The sequence below is a fragment of the Anomaloglossus baeobatrachus genome, chromosome 8 (genome assembly GCF_048569485.1).
Source record: "Anomaloglossus baeobatrachus isolate aAnoBae1 chromosome 8, aAnoBae1.hap1, whole genome shotgun sequence".
Classification (NCBI taxonomy): Eukaryota; Metazoa; Chordata; class Amphibia; order Anura; family Aromobatidae; genus Anomaloglossus; species Anomaloglossus baeobatrachus.
Genome location: NC_134360.1, coordinates 76,862,926 through 76,890,352, shown reverse-complemented (window position 1 = coordinate 76,890,352; position 27,427 = coordinate 76,862,926). Strand labels below are relative to the sequence as shown.

The window sequence follows — 27,427 nt, the reverse complement described above, 5'->3', positions numbered from 1 at the left end:
GGTTTGGCTTTGATAAACTGGAATCGATAAAAACATGTGTGGATTACATGTGTTTTCTGTGCGGTAATGCAATAGAAACGCATTTTCTTTTTTATATGCAGATTTTCTGCCTCTCATGCCAGTGTAAGGCAAAAATTTGCACATAAAACTTAGAGTACCCGCAAAAGAAATTGACATATGACTCTCATCGCAGGTCAGTTGACACTGAGTAAAAAAGAGGCACAGAGGTGTTGTGAATGTTATGTTTTGGCTGCTGGGAGGCTCCCTCTGGTGGCCAGGAATGGTTTGGACTTGGACCAGGTGTGTTGTGCAATGGGTGTTTCCTTTGCTAACTCTCTGCTTATTTAAGTCCTGGTCTGATTGCAGGCTGTTGCCAGATGTCAGTTGTTCTTTGTATCTCCAGCCTGCTTAATCCTGCTCTACACCACATCTTCCCCGGATAAGTGCTTGCTCTTTATTTATTGTCTGGTTCTTTTGTTTATCTGGGTTTGTGATTGATTTGTTGTGGTTGGTTTCAGTTTATTTCCTTCCAGGGATTTTTCCCCTCAGTGGATTGTTGAGGAACTCCCTGCAGTTATGTGTGGAGTATAGCTCCTTTGGGTCCATGTGTTTATGGCTTGTTGACTTTATAATTCTTGTTTTCTGTTCATTGGTATGACCAGGGCACCTGGTATAGGACGGAGTTCAGATCGTGCGATCTGAGGGCCTTTTTGTACTATCAGGAAGTTGGTATTTTGCAGGGTTTTTCTCTGGCTACCATCAGTCCCTTTCCTGACCTTTCCTATTTTAGTCAGCGGGGGCCTCACCTTTTGCTAATCCTGTCATCTACCTGTGTATTGTGTTTTTCCTATATCACCGCAGTCTTTGAATGTGGGGGGCTTGCTATTCTTGTCTATTTTCTGAGGCAGAGATATTATTCTTTCCTACCTTTTAGGATAGTTAGTTCTCCGGCTGGGTTCGCGGTGCACAGGATGTTAGTTCACCCCTCGGCTGCTTCTAGTTGTGATGGTTAGTAAGGGGATGGTGGCCAGATTAGTTGCCAATGCTCTTGTCACCTTTTTGCCAATGATTTGTGGTGGTCTTCCATGGTTCTGGATCATAACAGTACATCCGGCCAACAAATTTAAAGGGTACTCTTAAGAAGGAAAAAAAAAAAAAAAAAAAAGCTGCTGAGAAAACATTTTTTTTTTTTTTGGTGTTTTTCCTCTTCTTTGGGTTCTGTGGAAGATTTCTTTTTCTAGCATGGATGAATTAGATGAGTGTGTTGCTCATCTTGATGCTAAGGTTCGTCGTATAGAGTCTTATCTTGCACAGACTCCCCTTGCAGAGCCTAAGATTCCTGTTCCTGAATTTTTTTCGGGAGATAGGGCGAGATTTTTGAGCTTCAAAAATAATTGTAAATTATGTTTTGACCTGCGCCCTAAGTCCTCAGGGAATTCCCGTACAGCAGGTTAAGATTGTCATCTCCTTGCTGCGTGGTGACCCTCAGGACTGGGCCTTCTCTTTAGCGTCTGATGATCCGATTCTCAGTGATGTGGACTCCTTTTTTCAGGCCTTGGGATTATTATATGACGAACCCAATATTGTAGACCAAGCAGAAAAGGTCTTGTTGTCCTTAACTCAGGGTTTGGATTCTGCAGAAACGTTTTGTCAGAAATTTCGTAAGTGGGCGGTCCTTACCAAATGGAATGATGACGCGCTTGCGGCTCTTTTTCGCAAGGGTATTGCTGATGCTGTGAAGGATGTAATGGTGGGATTCCCCATCCCTTCTGGTCTTGATGCCTCTATGACCTTAGCCATTCAGATCGATAGGCGGTTACGTGAGCGCAGGAAGATACCTGCTGGTTTTGTGCCTGTGGAACAGCCTTTGGAGCCTATGGAGTGTGATAGGATCCTCTGTAATGCTGGTCGGCAGGGGTTCAGACGGAAGAATAGACTGTGCTTCTATTGTGGAGACGCTTCTCATACTATCTCTGACTGCCCTAAACGTGAAAGGAGATTGGCTACTTCCGTTACTGTGGGTTCTTTGCAACCAAAGTTTCTTTTGTCTGTCACATTGATTTGCTCATTGTCTTCCTTTTCTGCATTGGCCTTTGTGGACTCAGGCGCAGCACTCAATTTGATGGATTTTGGGTTTGCTAGGGATTGTGGTTTCCCCATGGTTCCTTTGCAAACTCCTATTCCTTTAAGGGGCATTGATGCTACCCCTTTGGCAGAACATAAACCCCAATTTTGGACCCAGGTGCCTATGAGAGTTGCACCAGCGCATCAGGAAACTTGTACATTTTTAGTATTGCATAATCTACAGGATACCTTGGTACTGGGATTTCCGTGGTTGCAGACCCATAATCCGGTTCTTGACTGGAGATCCTTGTCGGTAGCTAGTTGGGGTTGTCAATGTGTGCATCAGGACCTTTCCGTGTCATCCACGTCTGCTCGGGCAGTTGATGTTCCGGCCTTCTTGTCTGATTTCCGTGATGTATTTAATGACCAGGAATCTGATTCTCTGCCCCCACACCGGGACTGTGACTGTGCCATTGAGTTTGGTGCCCGGTTGTAAATTTCCCAAGGGGCGGATTTTCAACTTGTCTGTGCCCGAACATGATGCCATGCGGTCATACATCAGGGAATCATTGGAGAAGGGGCACATTCGGCCCTCATCTTCTCCTTTGGGTGCTGGCTTTTTCTTTGTTGCTAGGAAAGATCGTTCGTTGAGGCCTTGTATTGATTACCGTCTTCTTAATAAAATTACAGTCAAATATCAGTACCCTTTGCCTCTGATGTCTGATCTGTTCTCTAGAGTGCAGAGTGCCAAATGGTTTACGAAACTGGATCTCAAGGGTGCGTATAATCTCATCCGTATTAAGGAGGGTGATGAATGGAAGACAGCTTTTAATACTCCTGAGGGGCATTTTGAGTACCTAGTGATGCCTTTTGGGCTCACTAATGCACCCTCCGTCTTCCAGGCCTTCATGAATGATATTTTTCGGGACCTTATTGGTAAATTTATGATTGTGTATTTGGATGACCTCTTGATTTTTTCTGATGATTGGGACTCTCATGTTGGGCAAGTACGGGCTGTTTCTTTGTCGCTCCATTGGGAGACCCAGACAATTGGGTGTATAGCTTCTGCCTCTGGAGGCCACACAAAGTATTACACTTTTAAAAAAGTGTAACCCCTCCCCTCTGCCTATACACCCTCCCGTGGACCACGGGCTCCTCAGTTTTATGCTTTGTGTGGAAGGAGGCACACATCCACTCATGCATTCTCATACATAGTTATGTCGGATGGAAGAAAAGAGGACCCCGATGGGGCCCCCGGCATGTTCCCTTCTCACCCCACTATGTCGGCGGTGCTGTTAAGGTTGAGGTACCCATTGCGGGTACGGAGGCTGGAGCCACATGCCGTCTCCTTCACCATCCCTTATGCGGCTCTGGGAGAAGTGGGATCCTGAGCGGTCATCCATATGCTGGGACCGTGCTCCATCCGCAGCCCCTGGTGGAACCTGCCGGACCGGAGCTTCTTCACCCCCAGGGACCGGGGCCCTGCAACTTGAAGGTACTCTGTGTCTCCATGTGAGGACTGTACAGGGAGGGTCGCACCTCTCCCCAGAAGCCGCGGTAGTTCAGTCCGTTGTCTTTTCGGCGGACTTCCGCGCCGACCGTGCCTGCTTGTCGGGCGCGGCCTTAAATTTAGTCCCCGGCTCGCCGCGGCCTAGTCTCGAAAAATCCCGCCCCTGAGCCTGCCTGTCAGGGTAAGGGTGGGATGACCGGCATGACGTCGGCTTTGAGGGCTGGAGCATCTGCCATGTCTCACTCCCCCCTCATTGACCACTGTGGGGACTCCCAGATTCCCGCTCTTTGTTAGTGCCGCCCTCGGCTCCACTCCCCCCCCTGAGAGCTCCGGCGGCCATATTTGCCATGCTGGCCGGTGGATGCTACTCAGCAGCAAAGCTCTGCAGCTCCGGGGGATCCACGACAGGGAATCTGGAGGACACACTCCCGCTCGTTAGCGGTTGGTAAGGCCACACCGGTCACCCGGTGCTGGTCCCCCATAGGGTGCCGGGATATATATATATATATATATATATATATATATATATATATATATATATATATATATATATATATATATATATATATATATATATATATATATATATATATATATATATATATATATATATATATATATATATATATATATATATATATATATATATATATATATATATATATATATATATATATATATATATATATATATATATATATATATATATATATATATATATCTATATATATATATATCTCTATCTCTATCTGTTCGGAAAGGCGGTATACCCTTTTCCCATATACCCTCAGTGGTCACTCTCCTGAGAGACAACAGCATGTCGTCCACAAGGAACAAAGCTACTAAGGCACATATTTTTTTTTCGCGGCCTGTACCTCTTGTGGGGCTATGTTGCCTGCGGGATCCACCTACCCTCACTGTGATCAATGCTCGACTCCTGCCACGCTTGCTCAGCCGGAGCCTAGGGCACTTGTGGGCCCCTCGGCTCATGTAGATCCCCCTGCTCCCCCTGAGCAGGCTGCAGGGACAGAGTCACCGTCGTTGGCCTCTTTCGCTGACAAACTCTCTGTCACTTTCTCAATCCATTGCTCAGTCTATGGACAAATGGTCATCTAAGCTCCTTGAGGCATTGCAGTCCAGACCGGGCCCTTCACAGGCCCCGGCCCCTGTTAGTTTGTCTCCTCCAGGTCCTTCTCGGTCCGCGCCGCAGCGCGCTCCCAGGATAGCCCCTAGGTTCCAGGCGGAGGACTCCTGCCCGGATCGCAGTCCCAGACCGGCTAAGCGGCCTCGCTGGGACTCTTCCCTGGCCTCCTCACGCTGCTCTGGATCCCAGCTTGAGGACTCTCAGGAAGACGAGGCGGACGTGGGAGCTCAGGGCTCTGACCCTGACTTCGCCCTTAACCTTGATACCTCTGAGGGGGACGCCTTAGTAAATGATCTTATCTCGTCCATCAACCAGGTGTTGGATCTCTCACCCCCGCCTCCTCCTGTAGAGGAGTCGGCTTCTCAGCAGGAGAAACACCAATTCCGTTTCCCCAAACGTACGCGCAATACGTTTTTTGATCACTCTAACTTCAGGGACGCTGTCCAGAAGCCCAGAGCGGTCCCGGACAAGCGCTTTGCTAAACGGCACACTGACACGCGTTATCCCTTTCCACCTGAAGTCGTTAAGGGCTGGGCACACTCTCCCAAGGTGGATCCTCCAGTCTCTAGATTGGCTGCTAGGTCCGTTGTGTCTGTTGCCGATGGCTCATCCCTAAAGGATGCCACTGACAGACAGACAGAGCTCTTGGTGAAGTCTATTTATGAGGCCACGGGCCGCGTCTTTCGCCCCGGCCTTTGCGGCAGTGTGGGCTCTCCAAGCAATCTCGGCATGTCTGACTGAGATTAATGCTGTCACGCGGAATTCTGCTCCGCATGTTTCTTCCTTGACCTCTCAGGCATCAGCATTTTCCTCCTACGCCATGAACGCTGTCCTGGACTCCGCTAGCCGTACGGCTGTAGCATCCGCTAACTCCGTGGCAGTCCGCAGGGCCATGTGGCTGCGCGAATGGAAAGCAGACTCTGCTTCCAAAAGGTTCTTAACTGGTTTGCCTTTTTCTGGCGACCGTTTATTTGGCGAACGGTTGGATGAGATTATTAAGGAATCCTCGGGAAAGGACTCCTCCTTACCCCAGTCCAAACCTAAGAGACCTCAGCAGAGAAAAATCCAATCGAGGTTTCGGTCCTTTTGTCCCTCCACCAAGCCCCAATCCTCTTCGTCCAACCGGCCGGAGAAAGGCCAGAGGAACTCCTATGCGTGGCGGTCCAAGTCACGCCCCCAAAAGGCCGCAGGAGGCACTGCCTCCAAGACGGCCTCCTCATGACTCTCGGACTCACCTAGCCACATCCTCGGTCGGTGGCAGGCTCTCCCGCTTTGGCGACGCCTGGTGGCCACACGTTCAAGACCGATGGGTGAGAGACATTCTGTCTCATGGTTACAGGATAGAGTTCAGCTCTCGACCTACGGCTCGTTTCTTCAGAACCTCCCCACCCCCCGCACAGGCCGACGCACTTTTTCAGGCGGTGGACGCTCTAAAGATCGAAGGAGTTGTGATTCCCGTTCCCCTTCAGGAACGTGGTCGCGGATTTTACTCCAACTTGTTCGTGTTGCCAAAAAAGGACGGGTCATTCCGTCCCGTTCTGGACCTCAAGCTGCTCAACAGACATGTGAGAACCAGACGGTTTCGGATGGAATCTCTCCGCTCGGTCATCGCCTCGATGTCACAAGGAGACTTCCTAGCATCGATCGACATCAAGGATGCTTATCTCCATGTGCCGATCGCACCCGAACATCAACGTTTCCTGCGTTTCGCCATCGGGGATATACACCTCCAGTTCGTCGCATTGCCCTTCGGCCTGGCGACAGCCCCACGGGTTTTCACCAAAGTCATGGCATCCGTCGTGGCGGTCCTGCACTCTCAGGGCCACTCGGTGATCCCCTACTTGGACGATCTCCTAGTCAGGGCCCCTTCTCGGGTGGCGTGTCAACAAAGTCTTACCGTCACTCTGGCGACTCTCCAGCAGTTCGGGTGGATCATCAATTTCCCGAAATCCAAGTTGACGCCGACCCAATCACTGACTTACCTCGGGATGGAGTTTCATACCCAGCCAGCGTTAGTCAAGCTACCGCGGGACAAACAGCTTTCTCTGCAGGCGGGGGTGCAATCACTTCTTCGGAGTCAGTCACACCCCTTAAGGCGCCTCATGCACTTCCTGGGGAAGATGGTTGCAGCTATGGAGGCAGTGCCGTTCGCGCAATTCCATCTACGGCCACTCCAATGGGACATTCTTTGCAAATGGGACAAGAGTTCGGCTTCCCTCGACAAGAACATCTCTCTTTCCCTTGCAACCAAAACATCACTTCAGTGGTGGCTCCTACCCACATCTGTCTCGGGGAAAATCCTTCCTACCCCCAACCTGGGCCGTGGTCACCACGGACGCGAGCCTGTCAGGTTGGGGAGCGGTTTTTCTCCACCACAGGGCTCAAGGAACCTGGACTCCAATAGAATCGTCCCTTCAGATCAATATCCTGGAGATAAGGGCAGTATATCTAGCCCTATTGGCTTTCCATCGTGGCTGGAGGGCAGGCAGATCCAAATCCAGTCGGACAACGCCACTGCTGTCGCATACATCAACCACCAAGGCGGCACTCGCAGTCGTCAAGCCTTCCAGGAAGTCCGGCGGATTCTGCAGTGGGTGGAAGTCACAGGCTCCACCATCTCCACAGTTCACATCACGGGCGTAGAAAACTGGGAAGCAGATTTTCTCAGTCGTCAGGGCATGGACGCGGGGGAATGGTCTCTTCACCCAGACGTGTTTCGAGAGGTCTGTCGCCGCTGGGGAACGCCGGTGTGATACCAATGTGATATGACTGAAGTTTGAATGACTATTAGATAGGGATCATAATCAAAAGATAGGAGTGATCCCAGATATTATTTGACCTATCAATAATTCAGTATCAAAGAGATGTCCTTTGGATGGCCAATATGATGACCAAAGAATACATGTCTTGAAGCAGTTTCAAGATAAAGAGGAAGTCACATTTACAGTTCCACTTACCGGAAACTTGTGGTTGGCTTAAAGACAGGTTTAAGGAAGCTTGCATATGAAATTTACGGCTCATTGCAATATTTCACTAACACTATGGTCAAACTGTGGTCGGCCAGTTGTCAACTGGCAGGATGTGCAGGAAATGTGCAGGAAGCTGCCGGTGCCCACAGCAGTTTGTGGTCAAGTTACATGAACATGACTCAGCTGTCACATGCTGGTGACCATTTAAACACAACCTACAAATTTTCCTATAAAAATACACCGGACTCGCTTAATGTTAGGGAAACCTTCCAGGACATTGAAGTGTACGTACTCACTGTTCCTGTGATGCAAGAGGCCGAGATGTTGTTTCCTTATCATTAACTCGAGTTCCCTCCGATGTGAAAGGATTGCTACAACAAACGGTAATGTTGATGCATATTTCTGTTATTGTATAAGTTTCTATGACCTATAGTTCTAAATGCCTATGTACCATTGATTATATTCATGTGCTATTAAAATAAATAGTATCTTGCTATAAAGAATATTAGTATTCGTGCCTGATTAGGATATCAGTGAGCGCTTCGTAAGTACGGTCTTTCAGCCCCCTTTTTAGTAGAATTTAGCAAGACAGCCGGACGTCGATCTCATGGCGTCACGGCACAACAACAAGGTCCCAGCCTTCATGGCACGGTCTCAGGATCACAGAGCTCTGGCAGCGGACGCTTTGGTCCAGGATTGGTCACAGTTTCGACTGCCTTATGTGTTTCCCCCTCTGGCGATGCTGCCCAGGGTACTACGCAAGATCCGGTCCGACTGCCGTCGCGCCATTCTCGTCGCTCCAGACTGGCCGAGGCTGTCGTGGTATCCGGATCTGTGGCATCTCACGGTGGGTCAACCGTGGGCACTTCCAGACCGCCCAGACCTGCTGTCACAAGGCCCGTTTTTCCATCTGAATTCTGTGGCCCTCAACCTGACTGTGTGGCCATTGAGTCCTGGCTCCTAGCGTCTTCAGGGTTATCTCAGGATGTCATTGCCACCATGAGACAAGCCAGGAAGCCAACGTCCGCCAAGATCTATTACAGGTCTTGGCAAATCTTCTTATCCTGGTGCTCTGATAACGGTTTTCCTCCATGGCAGTTTGCCTTACCCACATTCCTTTCATTCCTACAATCTGGAATGGACAAGGGTTTGTCCCTCGGCTCTCGCAAGGGCCAAGTATCGGCGCTCTCCGTGTTTTTTCAAAAGCGTCTAGCCAGGCTTCCGCAGGTCCGCACGTTCCTGCAGGGGGTTTGCCACATGGTCCCACCTTACAAACGTCCGTTGGAACTTTGGGATCTTAACAGGGTCCTGACGGCTCTTCAAAAGCCGCCTTTTGAGCCGCTGCGGGATGTCTCTCTCTCCCGTCTTTCTCAGAAAGTGGCCTTCCTGGTGGCAGTCACATCACTTCGGAGAGTGTCTGAGCTTGCAGCGCTGTCATGCAAACTCCCTTCCTGGTTTTCCACCAGGATAAGGTGGTTCTGCGTCCTGTCCCGGAATTTCTCCCTAAGGTGGTATCCCCTTTTCATCTCAATCAGGATATCTCCTTGCCTTCCTTTTGCCCTAATCCAATTCACCAGTGTGAAAAGGATTTGCACTCTTTGGATCTAGTGAGAGCACTCCGGTTCTACGTGTCTCGCACGACGCCCCTGCGCCGTTCAGACGCGCTCTTTGTCCTTGTCGCTGGCCAGCGTAAGGGCTCTCAGGCCTCCAAGTCAACCTTGGCTCGGTGGATCAAGGAACCGATTCTCGAGGCCTACCGTAGTTCTGGGCTTCCGCTCCCTTCAGGGCTGAAAGCCCATTCTACCAGAGCCGTAGGTGCGTCCTGGGCATTGCGGCACCGGGCGACGGCTCAGCAGGTGTGTCAGGCAGCTACGTGGTCTAGTCTGCACACTTTCACGAAGCACTATCAAGTGCATACCTATGCTTCGGCAGACGCCAGTCTAGGTAGGCGAGTCCTCCAGGCGGCGGTTGCCCACCTGTAAGAGGGGGCCGTTTTCGGCTCTTTTTATTGAGGTATTCTTTTACCCACCCAGGGACTGCTCTTGGACGTCCCAATTGTCTGGGTCTCCCAATGGAGCGACAAAGAAAAAGGGAATTTTGTTTACTTACCGTAAATTCCTTTTCTTCTAGCTCCTATTGGGAGACCCAGCACCCACCCCTGTGCCCTTCGGGCTGGTTGTTCTTTTGTGTACACATGTTGTTGATGTTAATTTGTTCTTTTGGTTCATGGTCTTCAGTTCTCCGAACATCCTTCGGATTGAATTTACCCTAGACCAATTTATAAGTTTTCTCCTTCCTGCTTTTGCACCAAAACTGAGGAGCCCGTGGTCCACGGGAGGGTGTATAGGCAGAGGGGAGGGGTTACACTTTTTTAAAAGTGTAATACTTTGTGTGGCCTCCAGAGGCAGAAGCTATACACCCAATTGTCTGGGTCTCCCAATAGGAGCTAGAAGAAAAGGAATTTACGGTAAGTAAACAAAATTCCCTTTTTTTCAGATATCAAGGATAATGCACTGTACGTTAAGGGGTCAAAGTGCCTCTTTGGGGTGCAAAGGATTTCCTTTTTGGGCTTCATCCTGTCTCCCTCCGCTATTGAAATGGACCCGGTTAAGGTTCAGGCTATTTACGACTGGGTGCAACCAACTTCTCTAAAATCCCTGCAGCGGTTTTTGGGGTTTGCTAATTTTTAATGTAAATTTATAGCCAATTTTTCTGCCATTGTCAAACCTCTGACAGATTTGACAAAGAAGGGAGCTGATGCTGAGCATTGGACCCCTGAGGCTATTGTGGCCTTCCAGGAGCTTAAAAGGCGATTCACTTCTGCCCCAGTTCTGCAGCAACCTGATGTCTCGCCCATTTCAAGTTGAGATCGATGCCTCAGAGATCGGAGCAGGTGCTGTTCTGTCTCAACGAGACGCTACTTCGGGTAAACTTAAGCCCTGTGCCTTTTTCTCTCGGAAGTTTGTTCCTTCTGAACAGAATTATGATGTGGGGAACCGGGAATTATTGGCTATGAAGTGGGCATTTGTAGAGTGGAGGCATTGGTTGGAGGGGGCTAGGCATCAAGTTGTGGTGCTTACGGACCACAAGAATCTCATCTATCTGGAATCGGCCAAGAGGTTGAATCCTCGGCAGGCCAGGTGGGCTTTGTTTTTTACCCGGTTTAATTTTGTGGTCTCTTTTTTTGCCGGGCACCAAGAATGTTAAGGCCGATGCCCTTTCCAGGAGTTTCTGCGCTGACTCTTTGGAGGTTGTCGAACTGTCTACTATCCTGAATGATGGTGTAGTTTTCTCGGCTATTTCGCCTGATCTGCGGTTGGCACTGGCGGAATTTCAGGGGGATAAACCTGAGAGATGTCCTACAGGGAAACTGTTTGTCCCAGACCAATGGAGAGACCGAGTTGTCTTTGAGGTTCATTGCTCTGTTTTGGCGGGTCATCCTGGCATTTTTGGTACTCGGGATCTTGTGAGACGCTCTTTTTGGTGGCCTTCCCTGTCCCGAGATGTCCGTCGTTTTATGCAGTCGTGTGGAGTTTGTTCTAGGTCCAAGCCCTGTTGTTCACGTTCTAGTGGGCTATTATTGCCTTTGCCTGTACCTAAGAAACCTTGGACGCACATCTCTATGGATTTTATTTCAGAGCTTCCCGACTCTCAGAAAATGATTGTGATTTGGGTGATCTGTGACAGATTCTCCAAGATGGTCCACTTGGTTCCCCTATCTAAGTTGCCGTCTTCATCAGAGTTGGTGCCTTTGTTTTTCCAACATGTTGTTCGTTTGCATGGTATTCACGAAAACATTGTTTCTGACAGAGGGGTGCAGTTTGTATCCAGGTTTTGGAGTATTTTTTGCTCCAAATTGGGTGTTCAGCTGTCTTTCTCCTCGGCGTTTCATCCTCAGACCAACGGTCAGATTGAAAGGGCTAACCAGACCCTGGAGACCTATTTACGGTGTTTTGTTTCTGCGGATCAGGATGACTGGGTTTCGTTTTTGCCTATTGGCTGAATTTGCCCTTAACAATAGAGCTAGCTCTACCACATTGGTGTCCCCCTTTTTCTGCAATTTTGAGTATCACCCTAGGTTCCTCTCAGGGCATCTTGAGGCGTCTGACTGTCCGGGGGTGGATTCGGTGGTCAACAGAATGCAGCAGATTTGGGAGCAGGTAGTGGATAAATTGTTTCAGTCCCAAGAAACTGCCCAAAAGTTTGCCAACCGGCGTCGGACTGTTGGTCCCCGGTTTAAAGTAGGGGACATGGTGTGGTTGTCCTCTAAAAATATTCCTATGAGAGTTCTGTCTCCTAAATTTAAGCCCAGATTTATTGGGAAGAAAAAAAAGTGATCCCGCTCAACTGGGGCAAAGTCCGGCATGCAAGGATAACACTCTGGCAGTGCAAGGGTCCAATAGAAGAAAGAAAAATCCAGCTTCCGGAGTAGTAGTAAAACTGATGCAAAATTTTATTAAAGGACGTAAAAATTAATGTGATGACAAAAATAAGGAGCCCGTATGCGGCGTAAGGCTACGCGTTTCGAACGCTGCCTGCGTTCTTTGTCAAGCCTGATTTATTGGACCTTATAAGATTTCGGAGATTATTAACCCTGTATCTTTCCGTTTGACTCTGCCTGCGTCATTTAAGATTCACAATGTCTTCCATAAGTCCTTGTTGAAGAAACATGTGGAGCCAGCAATTCCTGCAGCAGCGCCTCCTGACCCTGTTTTGGTACAAGGGGATCTGGAGTATGAGGTTGAAAATATTCTGGATTCCGGTCGCAGTAGGCGTCAGCTTCAGTACCTTGTGAAATGGAAGGGTTATGGGCAGGAGGATAACTCTTGGGTTGTGGCTTCTGACATTCATGCAGACAGGTTGGTTCGCGCCTTCCATCATGCTCATCCCGAGCGACCCGGTGGCGTGGGTGAGGGTTCGGTGACCCCTCCTCAAGGGAGTGGTACTGTTGTGAATGTTAGTCATGTTTTGGCTGCTGGGAGGCTCCCTCTGGTGGCCAGGAATGGTTTGGACTTGGACCAGGTGTGTTGTGCAGTGGGTGTTTCCTTTGCTAACTCTCTGCTCATTTAAATCCTGGTTTGATTGCAGGCTGTTGCCGGATGTCAGTTGTTTGTATCTCCAGCCTGCTTAATCCTGCTCTACACCACATCTTCCCCGGATAAGTGCTTGCTCTTTATTTATTGTCTGGTTCTTTTGTTTATCTGGGTTTGTCATTTGCTGTGGTTGGTTTCAGTGTATTCGCTTGCAGGGATTTTCCCCCTCAGTGGATTATTGAGCAACTCCCTGCAGTTCTGTGTGGAGTATAGCTCCTTTGGGTCCATATGTTTGTGGCTTGTTGACTTTGTTATAATTCTTGTTTTCTGTTCATTGGTATGACAAGGGCACCTGGTATAGGACGGAGTTCAGATCGTGCGATCTGAGGGCCTTTTTGTACTATCAGGAAGTTGGTATTCTTCAGGGTTTTTCTCTGGCCACCATCAGTCCCTTTCCTGTCCTTTCCTATTTTAGTCAGCGGGGGCCTCACCTTTTGCTCATCCTGTCATCTACCTGTGTATTGTGTTTTTCCTATATCACCGCAGTCTTTGAATGTGGGGGGCTAGCTATTCTTGTCTATTTTCTGAGGCAGAGAGTTATTCATCTTTCCTACCTTTTAGGATAGTTAGTTCTCTGGCTGGGTTCGCGGTGCACAGGATGTTAGTTCACCCCTCGGCTACTTCTAGTTGTGATGGTTAGTAAGGGGATGGCGGCTAGATTAGTTGCCAATGCTCTTGTCACCTTTTGCCAATGATTTGTGGTGGTCTTCCATGGTTCCGGATCATAACACAGAGGGCAGAAGACTTCTATAAATTCCATCCACTGTAAGATGCTGCGTTTCTGACTCAGCCAAAGAGCTCACAATAAACTCTTCTTGGTCACAGAGCCTTTTAAAGTGTATAAAGGGGTGGTTCACTTCTCTGTAATAGTGGCCAGATCCCTGTAATACAGCGATACCAGATATGTGCCATTTTTGGGTGCATTTGCTCCCCCCCCCACTTAAACTTTTTACTAGGAAAACTAAGAGTTTATGGCGGGGGGGTTTAAAGAGGTGCTTCACTAGTCTGCAATAGTGGCCACATCTCTGTAAAACTGATAGGGAAGGCTTTTTCTAAATACCTTGTTCAGCCAATTCTGCCTGTGAGCAGCGCTATTGCGGTCCGCTCATCCCAATGAAGTGACTCCCAGGGCTCCGTGACCTCCGAGATCTGGTGATATCACGTCAACTTCCAGTTGACCGGACATCACCAAGCCTGGGCCCCAATCTCCGTGAGTGACTGGGCTGTGGGCAGCGTGTCACCTCTCGTCACAGCCCAGCATCACTCTTGCTTGTGCGCTCAGCAGCAAAGGAGGAAGCACATGAAATATTGAGCTGTCATGAGCAGTGAAACTCCTCCCACAGCCCAATCACTCAAGGAGATTGGGCCGGGTTCATTGACGTCAGGTCATCATCCCTGGAAGTTGACGTGACAGCACCGGATCTCAGAGGTAACGGAGTCTGGAAGGGGGGGGGGGTGTCACTTCATGGGATGAGGGGACCCCAATAGCGCCGCTAATAGGCAGAATTGGCTGAACAAGGTATTTTAAAAAAGCCTTCCCCATCAGTTTTATGAGATGTGGTCTCTATTGCAGAGTAGTGAACCACCCCTTTAAACCTCCCTCGCACAAACTCTTAGTTTTCTTAAGAAAAAAAAATTTAATCAGAGGGTTGAAAAAAAACAACAAATGCACCCAAAAATGGCACATATTTGGTATTGCTGTATCTGTAACAACACATACTATAATAATACATTATCATTTAGATCTCATTGAATGCTTCACACAAATTCTGAAAAACAATGCTGTTTTAGTTTTTCCGGTTGCAGAAAAGTTGAAATCATGGATTGAAAAGTTGTATATACCGTATTTTTCGCTTTATAAGACGCACCCCCCAATTTGAAGGAAAAGAGAATTTTTTTTTTTAATGTTAAATGTGGTCCATCTGATAATTCCAGTGTCCGTCTAACAAATCATATAGGGTATATGTCCCTCATAGCCCCCATCCTAAAATTAGCCCCCTTAATCTGGATATGGCCCCCTTATATTGAATAAAGCCCCCTTGTGCTGGCACACGTTCCCCTGTGCTGCCTATGGCCCCCTATGGATTGCACACGTTCCCCTGTACTGCCTATGGCCCCCTATGGATTGCACACGTCCCTCTGTGCTGCCTATGGATTGAACACGTTCCCCTGTGCTGCCTTATGGCCCCCTATGGTTGCACACATTCCCCTGTGCTGCCTATGGCCCCCTATGGTTGCACACATTCCCCTGTGCTGCCTATGGCCCGCTATGGATTGCACACATTCCCCTGTGCTGCCTATGGCCCCCTATGGATTGCACACATTCCCCTGTGCTGCCTATGGCCCTCTATGGATTGCACACATTCCCCTGTGCTGCCTATGGCCCCTTATGGATTGCATACGTTCCCCTGTGCTGCCTATGGCCCCCTATAGATCGCACAAGTCCCCCTGTGTTAGATATCGCCCCCATGCTGCTGCCCATAGTAAAATAAAACACTCTTTCCTTACCTCCTCCAGCGCTGATCTCCCTCCGTGCTTCTGTTCCTCCACTTCCTGGTTCTCGGTGCTGTCATGTGATCGGCACTGCAGAGTGAGATCATCGCTGCGTGCCTGATCACAGTGGAAGCAGGGACACTGGGGAGAAACGCTGGAGGGGGTAAGTAAAGCTTTTTGATTTTAGGATAAGCAGCAGTATGGAGGCCATATCTAATACAGGAGGGGGGCATGTGCCATCACAGGGGGGCGCAGGCTCATATAATATGCACCGCTCCCCCAGCCCGTCACTGCGGTACGGTTTCAGCACCACGGTGATGGACAGCGGCTGTGTATATTATATGAGTGGGAGCAGGAGATCTAATGCTGCCGCCCGCAGCGTTCACCTGCACCCAGCAGCGCTCCAGAGCTGCCCCCACCTCCCATGGACCCTGCAGTGGAACAAAAGTGCGTCTTATAAAGCGAAAAATACGGTATTCCAAAATGGAACTAATGTAGACTACAGCTATCTAATGTCCCTACTGTTCCCTTTCTAATCAATATTACTTTTTTTTTAACTTCCGGTTTGATTAGGTATTGTTTAAGAATCCTCAGTGCATTCTGGAATAATGACAAGATGTCATCAGGGGCTGTGGTCAGTGCCGCCTCGGCTTCCACCACCTTGAAGCGAAGGGTCACAGTGACATCTGTTTCAGGGGCTCAGATAGTTCCTGAATAAAAGGCGGTGTTCCCTACAACAGAAATCTCATTCCAGTCCCGACTGGAGTTAGATTTGTGGTGAGGCACAGGAGCTCCTGATTCATTAAAGGGGACGTCCACTACTTGGACAACCCCTACTCATTCTCCTTGTTCTGCCTCATAAAAATAAATAAGCCTATACTCCCCTCCAGTGCGGTCAGGGGTCCAGTGATGTCTGAAGTGTCGTTCCCGGGGCCCTTGTGACATTGATCACAGTACTCGTGTGTCTTAACATTCAGCGCCTGGCGTCTGTCTCTCCACTTTCAGACATTTGAGCTGGATGTGAGCGCTGCGCTGACTTACTGATCAAACGCACAAAGGTGGGGAGAAGGAAGCCGTCGCTGGGCTCGCGTGTCATTTCAATGTCACTTGGGCCCTGGGATTGCAGCTTCAGATATCGCTGTTACCGCGGTCACGCCGGAGGTGAGTATAGACTTATTTGTACGAGGCAAACAAGGGGAATGAGAAGGGGTTGTCTAAGCAGTGGATATCCCCTTTAAGAGACATCTACCTTTTAATGAAGCAGGCGTATCTGACTCCAACATGCCCCCTCATCATGTCTTGATGAATTGGGGCCAAAAGCGATATAACGTTGGTATTGCCATTATTGTAGATTAAAGTTAAGGTGTCTGTTAAACTGAATAATCAACGGTATTACAGTGATCAAAGCATTGCATGTAGGGGAAAATAACACTACTGAAAACTACATCTTGGCACAAAAAATAAGACCATTCGGCTTCACTGCAGCACTTATGACTGATAATACGACAGAAAAAAAAATCTCTTTATTTCAAACTGTATTTATTGTACAACAGTAGTAAACATAAAGCTGTGTTTTGAATACAGTTGCAACATAAAGGTTTTTTTTCCCCTTTTTTTTCCAGTACAGCGCCTACTAGATGAAGGATCAGATCCTTGTGCAGCCGATGACAAGGGGCGTACAGCGCTGCACTTTGCGTCCTGCAATGGAAATGACAAAATTGGTATGAGATATTCAAGAACGTGTGTTTTCTAGTTTTTTGGAGTTTTTTTTTTCCCATCTGAAAGTATAAATAATTGATAAATACTGGTACAGAATCTTAAGAGGAAAATACACACAGCAAGGTACGCCAGTGTCCAAAAGAAATGTTCACCACTGAGCACCTTTGTTGCCTTACTCCAAACCGCCTGTGTAGATGGACAAATGGAAATGAAGGGAGTGTCATTTACTGATGGAAAATATTGCATTGCAGCCATTTAATTTTTTTTCCACTATCTTTTATTTGGCAGTAAGATAACTCGCTATAGAATACGCTCTTCCTCTGCTCTACCTGTAATACCATCTCTCAGCCACTGATTAGCCAAAAGTGGAAGCGATAAGCAGAGAGTAAAGCTGGTGTCACACAGCAACAACGACAACGACGTCGCTGCTACGTCACCATTTTCTGTGACGTTGCAGCGACGTCCCGTCGCTGTCGCTGTGTGTGACATCCAGCAACGACCTGGCCCCTGCTGTGAGGTCGCCGCTCGTTGCTGAATGTCCAGCTTCATTTTTTGGTTGTCATTCTCCCGTTGTGACACACACATCGCTGTGTGTGACAGTGAGAGAGCGACGAAATGAAGCGAGCAGGAGCCGGCACTGGCAGTTGCGGTAAGCTGTAACCAGCGTAAACATCGGGTAACCAAGGGAAGACCTTTCCCTGGTTACCCGATATTTACCTTCGTTACCAGCCTCCGCTCTTCCTGCCAGCGCCGGCTCCTGCTCTGTGCACATGTGGCTGCAGTATGCATCGGGTAATTAACCCGATGTATACTGTAGCAAGGAGCCAGCGCTAAGCAGTGCTCGCGGCTCCCTGCTCTCTGCACTGTGACATGTAGCTGCAGCACACATCGGGTTAATTAACCCGATGTGTACTGTACCTAGGAGAGCAAGGAGCCAGCGCTAAGCGCGGCTCCCTGCTCTCTGCACATGTAGCACAGCGACGTTATGATCGCTGCTTCTGCTGTGTTTGACAGCTAAGCAGCGATCATAACAGCGACTTACAAGGTCGCTGTTACGTCACCGAAAATGGTGACGTAACAGCGACGTCGCTGTCGCTGTCGCTTAGTGTGAACCCAGCTTAAACCCTTCTGAGCTCTGCAGGGACATTGTTTGCAGAACCTGCCGAATTACAAGTATATCCACTCCAACAGACGCAGATCTGACTTTCAGATTTTCATCTGGAAAAATCTGCAATCCAACTACAACATAAGCCATAACGGATCAGTACATTTCAATGTGCCTTAAGGCGCAAAAGGAGTTTTTGGCACTTCCTGGCCTATTATTATTATGCTTTTCTTATATAGCACCGTCATATTTTGCAGAACTAGTTTACAGACATTATCATCACTATGCCCAGTGGGGCTCACAATCTAAATTCTCTTTGGACTGAGAATGTAAACCAGAAAACTCAAAGGAAACCCATAGAAAGAGAGGAAGAATATGCAAACTTATTGCAGCTGTTACCCTTCTGGGATTTTAAGCCAGGACCCCAGCGCTGCAATACTACAGTGCCAGTCACTGAGCCACTGACTGGCATTATTAAAGGGAACCTGTCACCAGTCTTTTCACTATTAAACTAAAAGTGTCACCTTCTGCAGCTCCTGGCTGCATTATATGAAGGTGTACATTGTGCCCTGACTCCCCTTGCAGACCCCAAATATAACTTTATAAAAGCTGACCACCACGTATGCTAATTACCTGTGTTGCTCTAATGGGCGGGCTCATTTTCGGCTTCCCCCCCCACCCCCTTCCTCTGTTCGCTGTTCTGCTGTTCACTATCCTCCTATCTTGATTGACATGACTCCTCTGTCATCATCCACGTTGCTGTTACAAATCTCGCACCTGTGCAGTCATGTCCGCTCGCACAGGTACGAGCTGCCCTCGTGCGCGCCAGTGAGCTAAATGTGCAGGCACGAGGATTAGGTCGAGTACAAGGAAGATGCCATGCACAGCGCCAACCATAATCTCACGCATGCGCAAATAGCTCACTGGCGTGCGCAGCTATGTTTTCTGCTCTGCCCACAATATGGCAGAGCGAACTGTACCTGTGCAAGCGGACATGACTGAACAGGTGCGAGATTTGAAAGAGCAACGTGGATGATGACGGAGGCGTCAACACGTCAATCAAGAAAGGAGGACGCCGAACAAACGCAGGAGGGGGACAGGAGCCGAAAAAGAGGACGCCCATCTGAGTCACACAAGTAATTAGCATACGTGGTGGTCAGCTTTTATAAAGTTATTTTTGGCGTCTGCAAGGGGAGTCAGGAAGAAGGTGCTCCTTCACAGAATGCAGCCCAGGAGCTGCAGAAGGTGATACTTTTAGTTTAATAGTGAAAAAACTGGTGACAGGTTCCCTTTAAGCTCCAAATCTATATAGTCAAAATTCTCCGGCGCCGTGAATGTGTGAGCACAAGTATCCAATTTGCATACACATGCTGACTAGACTTTTGCCGCCTCGCTTAATACAAAATAATTGTTCCAGTCTGGTTACATTTAGTCGGAATGTGGCTGGAAGTATGCAAACAGAATACTTGGTCATATGACAACCGGCAGCCAGCACTGGAGGATCCTGACAGTGTGCGCTGTGAGGATTCACAAGTCTGCAGTCAAATATGATGACTGCAGACTTGAGCTCCAAGCCTGTACAGCCCCTTTTAAGTGTTCATTCAGTAACCTTAATAATACGGGTCGGGAAACACTGAAAACTCCTACTTTTGTTCATGTATATAAGATTCTAGTCACAAGGGTGATCTGTGAAGGATGAGATTCTCATCAAATTTGCTATGCAGAGCTCTGAAGGTGAGCAGACAATTATTACCCACAGCCTCATTAAAGGGGTTGTCCACTACTTTAACATTGATGGCCTATCCTTAGGATAGGTCATCAATGTCTGATCGGCTGGGATCTGACACCCGGCACCTCTGCAGATCAGCTGCTCTGCTGCAGACTCTGGCAACCTGTGTTCAGAAATGCTCAGTTCTGGAGCTGCTCCGTCTTCTGTTGGAGCTTACTGTATATCCGCCTCCTATTCAAATCAATAAGAGGCGGATGTGCAATAAGAGGTCAAGGCCATTTTCCAAAGACTGAGCTCTGGAACTGAGCATTTCTGGCCACAGGCTGCCGGCAGCGGCACCTAGAACAGCTGATCGACAGAGATTGCCATGTGTCGGATCCGGCCGATCAGGCATTGATGACCTTTCCTAAGGATAGGCCATCAATGTTAAGATAGTAGACAAGATCTTTTTAAGGTTTATGTGATGCAACGCTTCACAAAGATTTTCCTATCTTATCTCCTTTTTTTTTTTTTTAATCCCCCTTTGCACAAAATGTACCCAAGGCTCCATGCAATCGTGTCTAAAGCTGGGTTTACACACTGCAACATCGCTAGTGATATCGCTGTATCGTCACCGGTTTTGTGACGCAATAGCGATGTCGTTTGCGATGTTGCAGTGTGTGAAACGCATCAGCGACCTGGCCCCTGCTGTGAAGTTGCTGATCGCTACAAATCGTTCAGGACCATTCTTTGGTCCTTTGTTTCCCGCTGTGCAGCATGATCGCTAGAAAGTTTCAGTGTGTAAAGGGACTTTGCAGCGACTTTGTTAGCAAATTCCCTTTCAAAAAGTTGCTTTTCAACATCCCCAATGACTAGCTAGGTCGCTCTGCAGGTCCGGATCAATGTTGCGTCGTTGGCCAGGTTTGCCTGTTTGACAGCTCACCAGCGACTCAACAGAGACTTTGGGAGGTCGCTATTGCGTCACAAAACCAGTGACGTTACAGCGATGTTGTTTGCGATGTTGCAGTGTGTAAACCCAGCTTAAGATACAACATGGAGTACAACAGTAGCAAAGATTTGACCTCTCCTGAAGAAATTCTTCCCTGGTCCCATTTCAAACTTCCATATCAATTCCCCCCTTTTCTGATTCCCAAGATAATAAAATAGATCAAAGCAGAAGGCGTCCCAGTCATCCTGGTGGCACTGAGCTGGTCCAGAAGATTATGGTGCGCAGAGCTAATCAACCTTCTTGCAGACGTTCCGTGGAATCTCCCAGGTCATCCACACCACCTTTCACAGGATCCCCTCTTTCAACAGAATTCTCGGAATCTAAATTTAACGGCATGGCTGCTGAGGTGGCAGTTCTAAAAGCCTGTTTTTTTTTTTTATTGATGAAGCAATTTAGACCATGATTAAAGGAAGCCCTCTCATATGTACCGTCTGATCTGGAAGGCCTTCTTTTGCTGGTGTGAAACAATCCACGTTGCAGCAATTGTTTCCCCCCCCCCCCCTCCCTGCACGCCTAGCTTTTCTGCAGTCGTGTCTTTACTCCGGGTTGTCCCTCACCTCGCTTAAGGGCCAACTCTCTTCTCTTTTTATCCTTTTTCTAAAACCCTGGCTTCCAATGTCCAGATCCGTACATTAATGCAGGGCATAGCCCACAAAGTGCCCCTCTATTGACTTCCTGAAGATCCCTGGGATCTCAATTTGGTGTTTGAAGCTCTTCAGAGTGCTCCTCCTTTTGAACCCATTTAGGACATTTCTATGTCCTTACTATCTCGGAAGGTTGCTTTTTTTGTTGCCCTTACCTCTATCCGGCGAGTGTCTGAATTGGCTGCTCTATCCTGCCATTTCCCCATGCTGATTCTTTACCAGGATAAGGAGGACTTGCACCCTGTTTCCTCTTTCCTGACCAAGGTCGTTTTCTCCTTCTGCCTGAAAGAGGACATTGTTGTCCTTTTGTTCAGTCCTTCTCATCCGTTGGAGCTGTCCCTGAACAAGTTGGATCTGGTGAGGGCAGTGCGCCTGTCCACAACCGACTCCTTTCGATGATCATCTGCTTTATTAATCACTATTCCTGAGGGACATTGTAGAGGGTTGGCAGAATTTAACTCTACCATCACCTGTTGGATCTGATCTGCCATCCTGGAATCCTATGGAGCAAAGGGGAGATTGCGCCCACCCACAGTTACTTGCTCAGTGGGAGCCTCGTGGGCCATTCAACATCAGGCTTCTGCCGCAAACTCTGAAAAGCTGCTACCTGGACCTCTGCTTACTTTCTTTATCGTTCCTTTATGGGAGACCCAGACCATGGGGTGTATAGCTAGCGACCTCCGGAGGACACACAAAGCACTACACTCAAACGTGTAGCTCCTCCCTCCGGGCTATATACACCCCCTGGATGACAATCTACCCAGTTCAACGCTTTGTGTTTCAGGAGGATACACACACTTTTATTTCCTCATATTTTTTTCAATTTTATTTTAATTTTTTAAAGATTTGGAAGAAAAGCGGGTCCAGTCTGGACTCCCGGCATGTCCCTTCACGCTCCACTCTGCGGGGTGCTGTTAAGGTTGATCTTCATAAGGCTGGAGCCTTCACATGCCGTGCTCCTTCGCATCCTCTGTCGAGGCTCTGTTTGAAGTGGGAGCCAACACGGTCCTCTCTGCTTGCAGGAGGCCGGCTCCATCCACAGCCCTGTCTGGTCCCTGCTGGAAGGAGCGTTAACCCCACTCAGGGACATGGCCCTGCGTCTCAAAGCTAAGTATTGAGACGTTTTTTCAGGGGTCCCGGGTGCTTTTATTATGGGGGCAGTATGTGCTTTAGCGTTACTGTTAATTTCGGCCGGTTCTGGGAATTTCCCATGAGAACCGCGCCGACGGTGCCTGCTCGTCGGCCGCACTTTAAAATCTAGGCCCCGGCTTCAGTTTGGGCCTAGTTTCGTTTTTGGCTTCTGCTGTATGTTTTGCATACAGCGCCGCCCACCGCCCGGCCAGCAGAGGGGAGGGCACTCCTCTCTAAGGAGATGTCCCCTCCCCTGTCTACCCCCCTGTATCTCTGTGCTTCTGTTTTCCCGCTCCTGGGCTTATACACGCCCCCCCTCCTTCTCCCAGCGCCATTTTATCAGCGTTTTTATCACTGAGAAGCGCTGGATGCTGCAGCTGCATACTTTTTGGAAAGCTGTCACTTTACAGGGGAGCGGTGAAATCCGGAGGACACAGAGAGCAGGGCTGGTAAGCCACAACCTATGGTTGTGGATTTTTATACACTCAGGCTTTCTACAGGAGTGTGTTTTGGCTGCAGAGCTTCCTCCACAGCAGCATGTCTGTCACTAGGAGCAAGGCTGCAAACATGTATGCTATATGCACTGCTTGCAAGCTAATTCTGCCAGAGCCTAGCACGTACCCACATTGTGATAACTGTGCTAATATGGTTGTGTCTCAGCCTGGAGCCTCCTCAGGGGTCCCTCAGGCTGCTTCGGTCCCGGTGGCTGAACCCCCGGCTTGGGTAGCATCCTTTTCACAGGCTCTTTCCAAGTCGTTTGCCGATTCCATGGGGCAGCTGTCCCAGACGCTGCTGTCTATGCATCAGCCTCCCTCTCAGGGTGTCTCTGCGGCTCCGAGCTCTGCAGAGCCCTCAGAGCATGTCCTAGGACCCCGTCCCCCTAAACGGAGACGCACGGACCCTTCTCCTTCCTCGTCCCACGGCTCTGATTCACAAGCCGAGGTGCAGGGCGAGGAGGATTCCTTTACTGTGGGCTCAGACGCTGCCTCTATGTACCCCATTGATTTGTCTGAGGGTGATGCGGACGTTAGTGACTTGATTGCGTCCATTAACTCCGTACTGAACCTCAACCCACAGGAGTCAGAGGATCAACCCTCTCTGGTAGAGGTACACCAGTTTACCTCTCCTAAGAAACCTAGGAGTATGTTTTTTAACCACTCCAGCTTTCAGACCACTGTTAACAAGCCTAGGGCCTGTCCTGACAAACGTTTTCCGAAACGTAGTTCAGATGACCGTTTCCCGTTTCCACCGGAGGTGGTTAAGGACTGGGCCCAGTCCCCAAAGGTGGACCCTCCAGTGTCCAGAATCTCAGCCCGCACAGTAGTTGCGGTGGCCGACGGCACTTCTCTTAAGGATCCCACTGACCGCCAGGTTGACCTTCTGGCCAAGTCTGTATTTGAGGCGGCAGGAGCCTCCTTCTCTCCGTCTTTTGCGGCGGTGTGGGCTCTTAAGGCTATCTCTGCCTCTCTGGCGGAGATTCATTCCCTTTCCAGGGACTCTATTCCTGAGATGGATGCCTTAACTTCCCGAGCTTCGGCTTTTGCATCCTACGCCATGTCTGCCGTCCTGGAGGCCTCTCACCGCACGGCAGTGGCTTCCGCTAACTCCCTCGCGATCCGCAGGATCTTGTGGCTTCGAGAGTGGAAAGCGGACGCTTCCTCTAAGAAGTACCTTGCGAGTCTCCCTTTTACTGGGTCACGGCTGTTTGGGGAACAGCTGGATGACATAATTAAGGAAGCTACGGGCGGGAAGAGTACTTCCTTGCCACAAGCTAAAGCCAAGAAACCTACCCAGGGCAGGAACCAATCGAGGTTTCGTTCCTTTCGTTCCTCTAACTGGTCATCCTCTAAACCCACAGTCTCGTCCACTACCGCCAAGGATCGCAAATCCAACTGGCGCGCAAAGCCGCGTCCTCAAAAGACCGGAGGAGCCGCTGCCACCAAGGCAGCCTCCTCGTGACTATCTGGCCGCGCCAGCAACGTCCTTGGTCGGGGGCAGGCTCTCCCACTTTGGCGACGTGTGGTTGCAACACGTCTCCGATCAGTGGGTGCGGGATATCATCACCCACGGCTACAGGATACCTTTTTCCTCCAGCCCGCCAAACAGATTTTTTCTGTCCACCCCCCCCTGCTCCAAAGCCGCCGCCTTCTCTCAGGCCGTGGCATCCCTGCAGACCAACGGTGTAATTGTTCCGGTCCCCGCCCGGGAACGGTTCAGAGGTTTCTACTCAAACCTCTTTCTAGTTCCCAAAAAGGACGGTTCCTCCCGGCCCATCCTGGATCTCAAGCTTCTCAACAAGCATGTTCAGGTGCGGCACTTTCGCATGGAATCTCTAAGATCGGTCATTGCCTCAATGACCCAGGGAGATTTTCTGGCATCCATCGACATCAGAGATGCCTATCTGCATGTGCCTATTGCGGTTTCACACCAGCGCTGGCTACGCTTTGCGATCGGAGAGGAACATTTCCAGTTCGTGGCTCTTCCCTTTGGCTTAGCCACGGCCCCCCGAGTGTTCACCAAGGTCATGGCAGCAGTGGTTGCGGTCCTGCACCTCCAGGGGTTGGCAGTGATTCCTTACCTGGACGACCTTCTAGTCAAGGCCTCATCCAGTGTAGACTGTCAGCGGAGTGTCTCGCTCACTCTCGCCACTCTAGTCCAATTCGGGTGGCTTGTCAACCTCCCCAAGTCGACTCTGACCCCGACCCAGGTACTTTTGTACCTAGGGATGCAATTCGAGACTCTGCCGGCACTTGTCAAGTTGCCCTTAGTCAAACAGCAGTCCCTTCGTCTGGCAGTGCGCTCTCTGCTGAGGCACCGCCGTCATTCCATCAGACACCTCATGCAGGTGCTGGGTCAGATGGTGGCGTCCATGGAAGCGGTTCCCTTTGCCCAGTTCCATCTGCGTCCCTTGCAGCTGGACATTCTCCGCTGTTGGGACAAGCGGATCTCTTCTTTGGACAGGCTGGTGGCTCTGTCATCACAGGCCAGGAACTCCCTTCAGTGGTGGCTTCAGCCCCTCTCCCTTTCACAGGGACGGTCCTTCCTGACTCCGTCCTGGGTGATCCTCACCACGGATGCCAGTCTCTCCGGCTGGGGAGCGGTGTTTCTCCATCACCGAGCACAGGGCACTTGGACTCCGTCCGAATCAGCCCTCCCGATCAATGTGCTGGAGATCAGAGCCGTGTTTCTAGCTCTCCTAGACTTTCACCACCTATTGGCGGGCAAGCACATTCGGGTTCAGTCGGACAACGCGACAGCGGTTGCCTACATCAATCACCAGGGCGGAACTCACAGCCGTCTGGCGATGTTGGAGGTTCAACGAATCCTCCAGTGGACGGAGGACTCAAAGTCCACCATATCCGCAGTCCACATCCCAGGCGTGGAAAACTGGGAGGCCGATTATCTCAGCCGTCAAACCGTGGACGGCGGCGAGTGGGCACTGCATCCGTCAGTGTTCAGGTCAATTTGCCGCAAGTGGGGCACTCCGGAAGTAGATCTAATGGCTTCCCGGCACAACAAGAAGGTTCCGGTTTACGTGGCTCGCTCCCACGATCCTCAAGCCTTCGCAGCAGACGCACTGGTTCAGGATTGGTCTCAGTTCAGTCTGGCCTATGTGTTTCCCCCTCTAGCGCTATTGCCCAGGGTTCTGCGCAAGATCCGAATGGAGGGCCGTCGAGTAATACTCATTGCTCCGGACTGGCCCAGGCGAGCCTGGTACCCAGACCTGCTCCGCCTGTCCGTAGGGGTGCCGTGGCATCTTCCGGACCGCCCAGACCTTCTCTCTCAAGGTCCGTTCTTCCGCCAGAATTCTGCGGCTCTCAGATTGACGGCGTGGCTCTTGAGTCCTGGATCCTGACGGCTTCAGGCATTCCCTCTGAGGTCATCTCCACCATGACTCAGGCTCGGAAGTCTTCCTCGGCTAAGATTTACCACAGGACTTGGAAAATTTTCCTGTCCTGGTGTCGCTCTTCCGGCCATGCTCCTTGGCCGTTCGCCTTGCCGACCATCCTGTCTTTTCTACAGTCGGGTCTACAGTTGGGTCTGTCCCTCAATTCACTTAAGGGACAGGTGTCGGCTTTGTCGGTATTGTTCCAGCGGCGTATCGCCCGACTGGCTCAGGTGCGCACCTTCATGCAGGGCGCATCTCACATCATTCCTCCTTACCGACGACCCTTGGATCCCTGGGACCTTAATTTGGTCCTCACGGCCTTACAGAAGCCCCCTTTTGAGCCTCTCAGGGAGGTTCCTTTGTCTAGACTTTCACAGAAAGTTGTCTTTCTAGTAGCCATAACTTCTCTCAGGAGAGTTTCTGATTTGGCTGCGCTTTCTTCGGAATCCCCCTTTTTGGTGTTTCACCAAGACAAGGTGGTTCTTCGTCCGACTCCGGACTTTCTCCCTAAGGTGGTGTCTTCCTTCCACCTTAACCAGGACATTTCATTGCCCTCTTTTTGTCCGGCCCCTGTGCATCGCTTTGAGAAGGCGTTGCACACCTTAGATTTGGTGCGGGCGCTCCGAATCTATGTGTCTCGCACCGCCGTTTTTCGGCGGTGCACCTCACTTTTTGTGCTAACCACGGGTCAGCGCAAGGGCCTTTCGGCGTCTAAACCGACCTTGGCTCGTTGGGTTAGGTCGGCTATCGCCGATGCCTACCAATCTTCTCAGGTGCCTCCCCCGTCGGGGATTAAGGCGCACTCGACCAGAGCTGTCGGTGCCTCCTGGGCTTTCAGGCACCAGGCTACGGCTCAGCAAGTGTGTCAGGCTGCCACTTGGTCCAGTCTGCACACTTTTTCTAAGCACTACCAAGTGCATGCTCATGCTTCGGCAGATGCGAGCTTGGG

The 27,427-nt window shown here is 49.7% G+C and overlaps 1 protein-coding gene across 1 annotated transcript in view; it reads left to right on the top strand.

The window, feature by feature from the left end:
- The window catches only part of ANKRD54 (ankyrin repeat domain 54), a 50,924-nt gene that overhangs the window by 15,867 nt on the left and 7,630 nt on the right, over positions 1–27,427 (top strand). Inside the window, exon 3 of the mRNA XM_075320862.1 lies at positions 16,896–16,994. Coding sequence (XP_075176977.1) covers positions 16,896–16,994 — 99 coding nt within the window. The remainder of the gene's footprint in view (positions 1–16,895; positions 16,995–27,427) is intronic.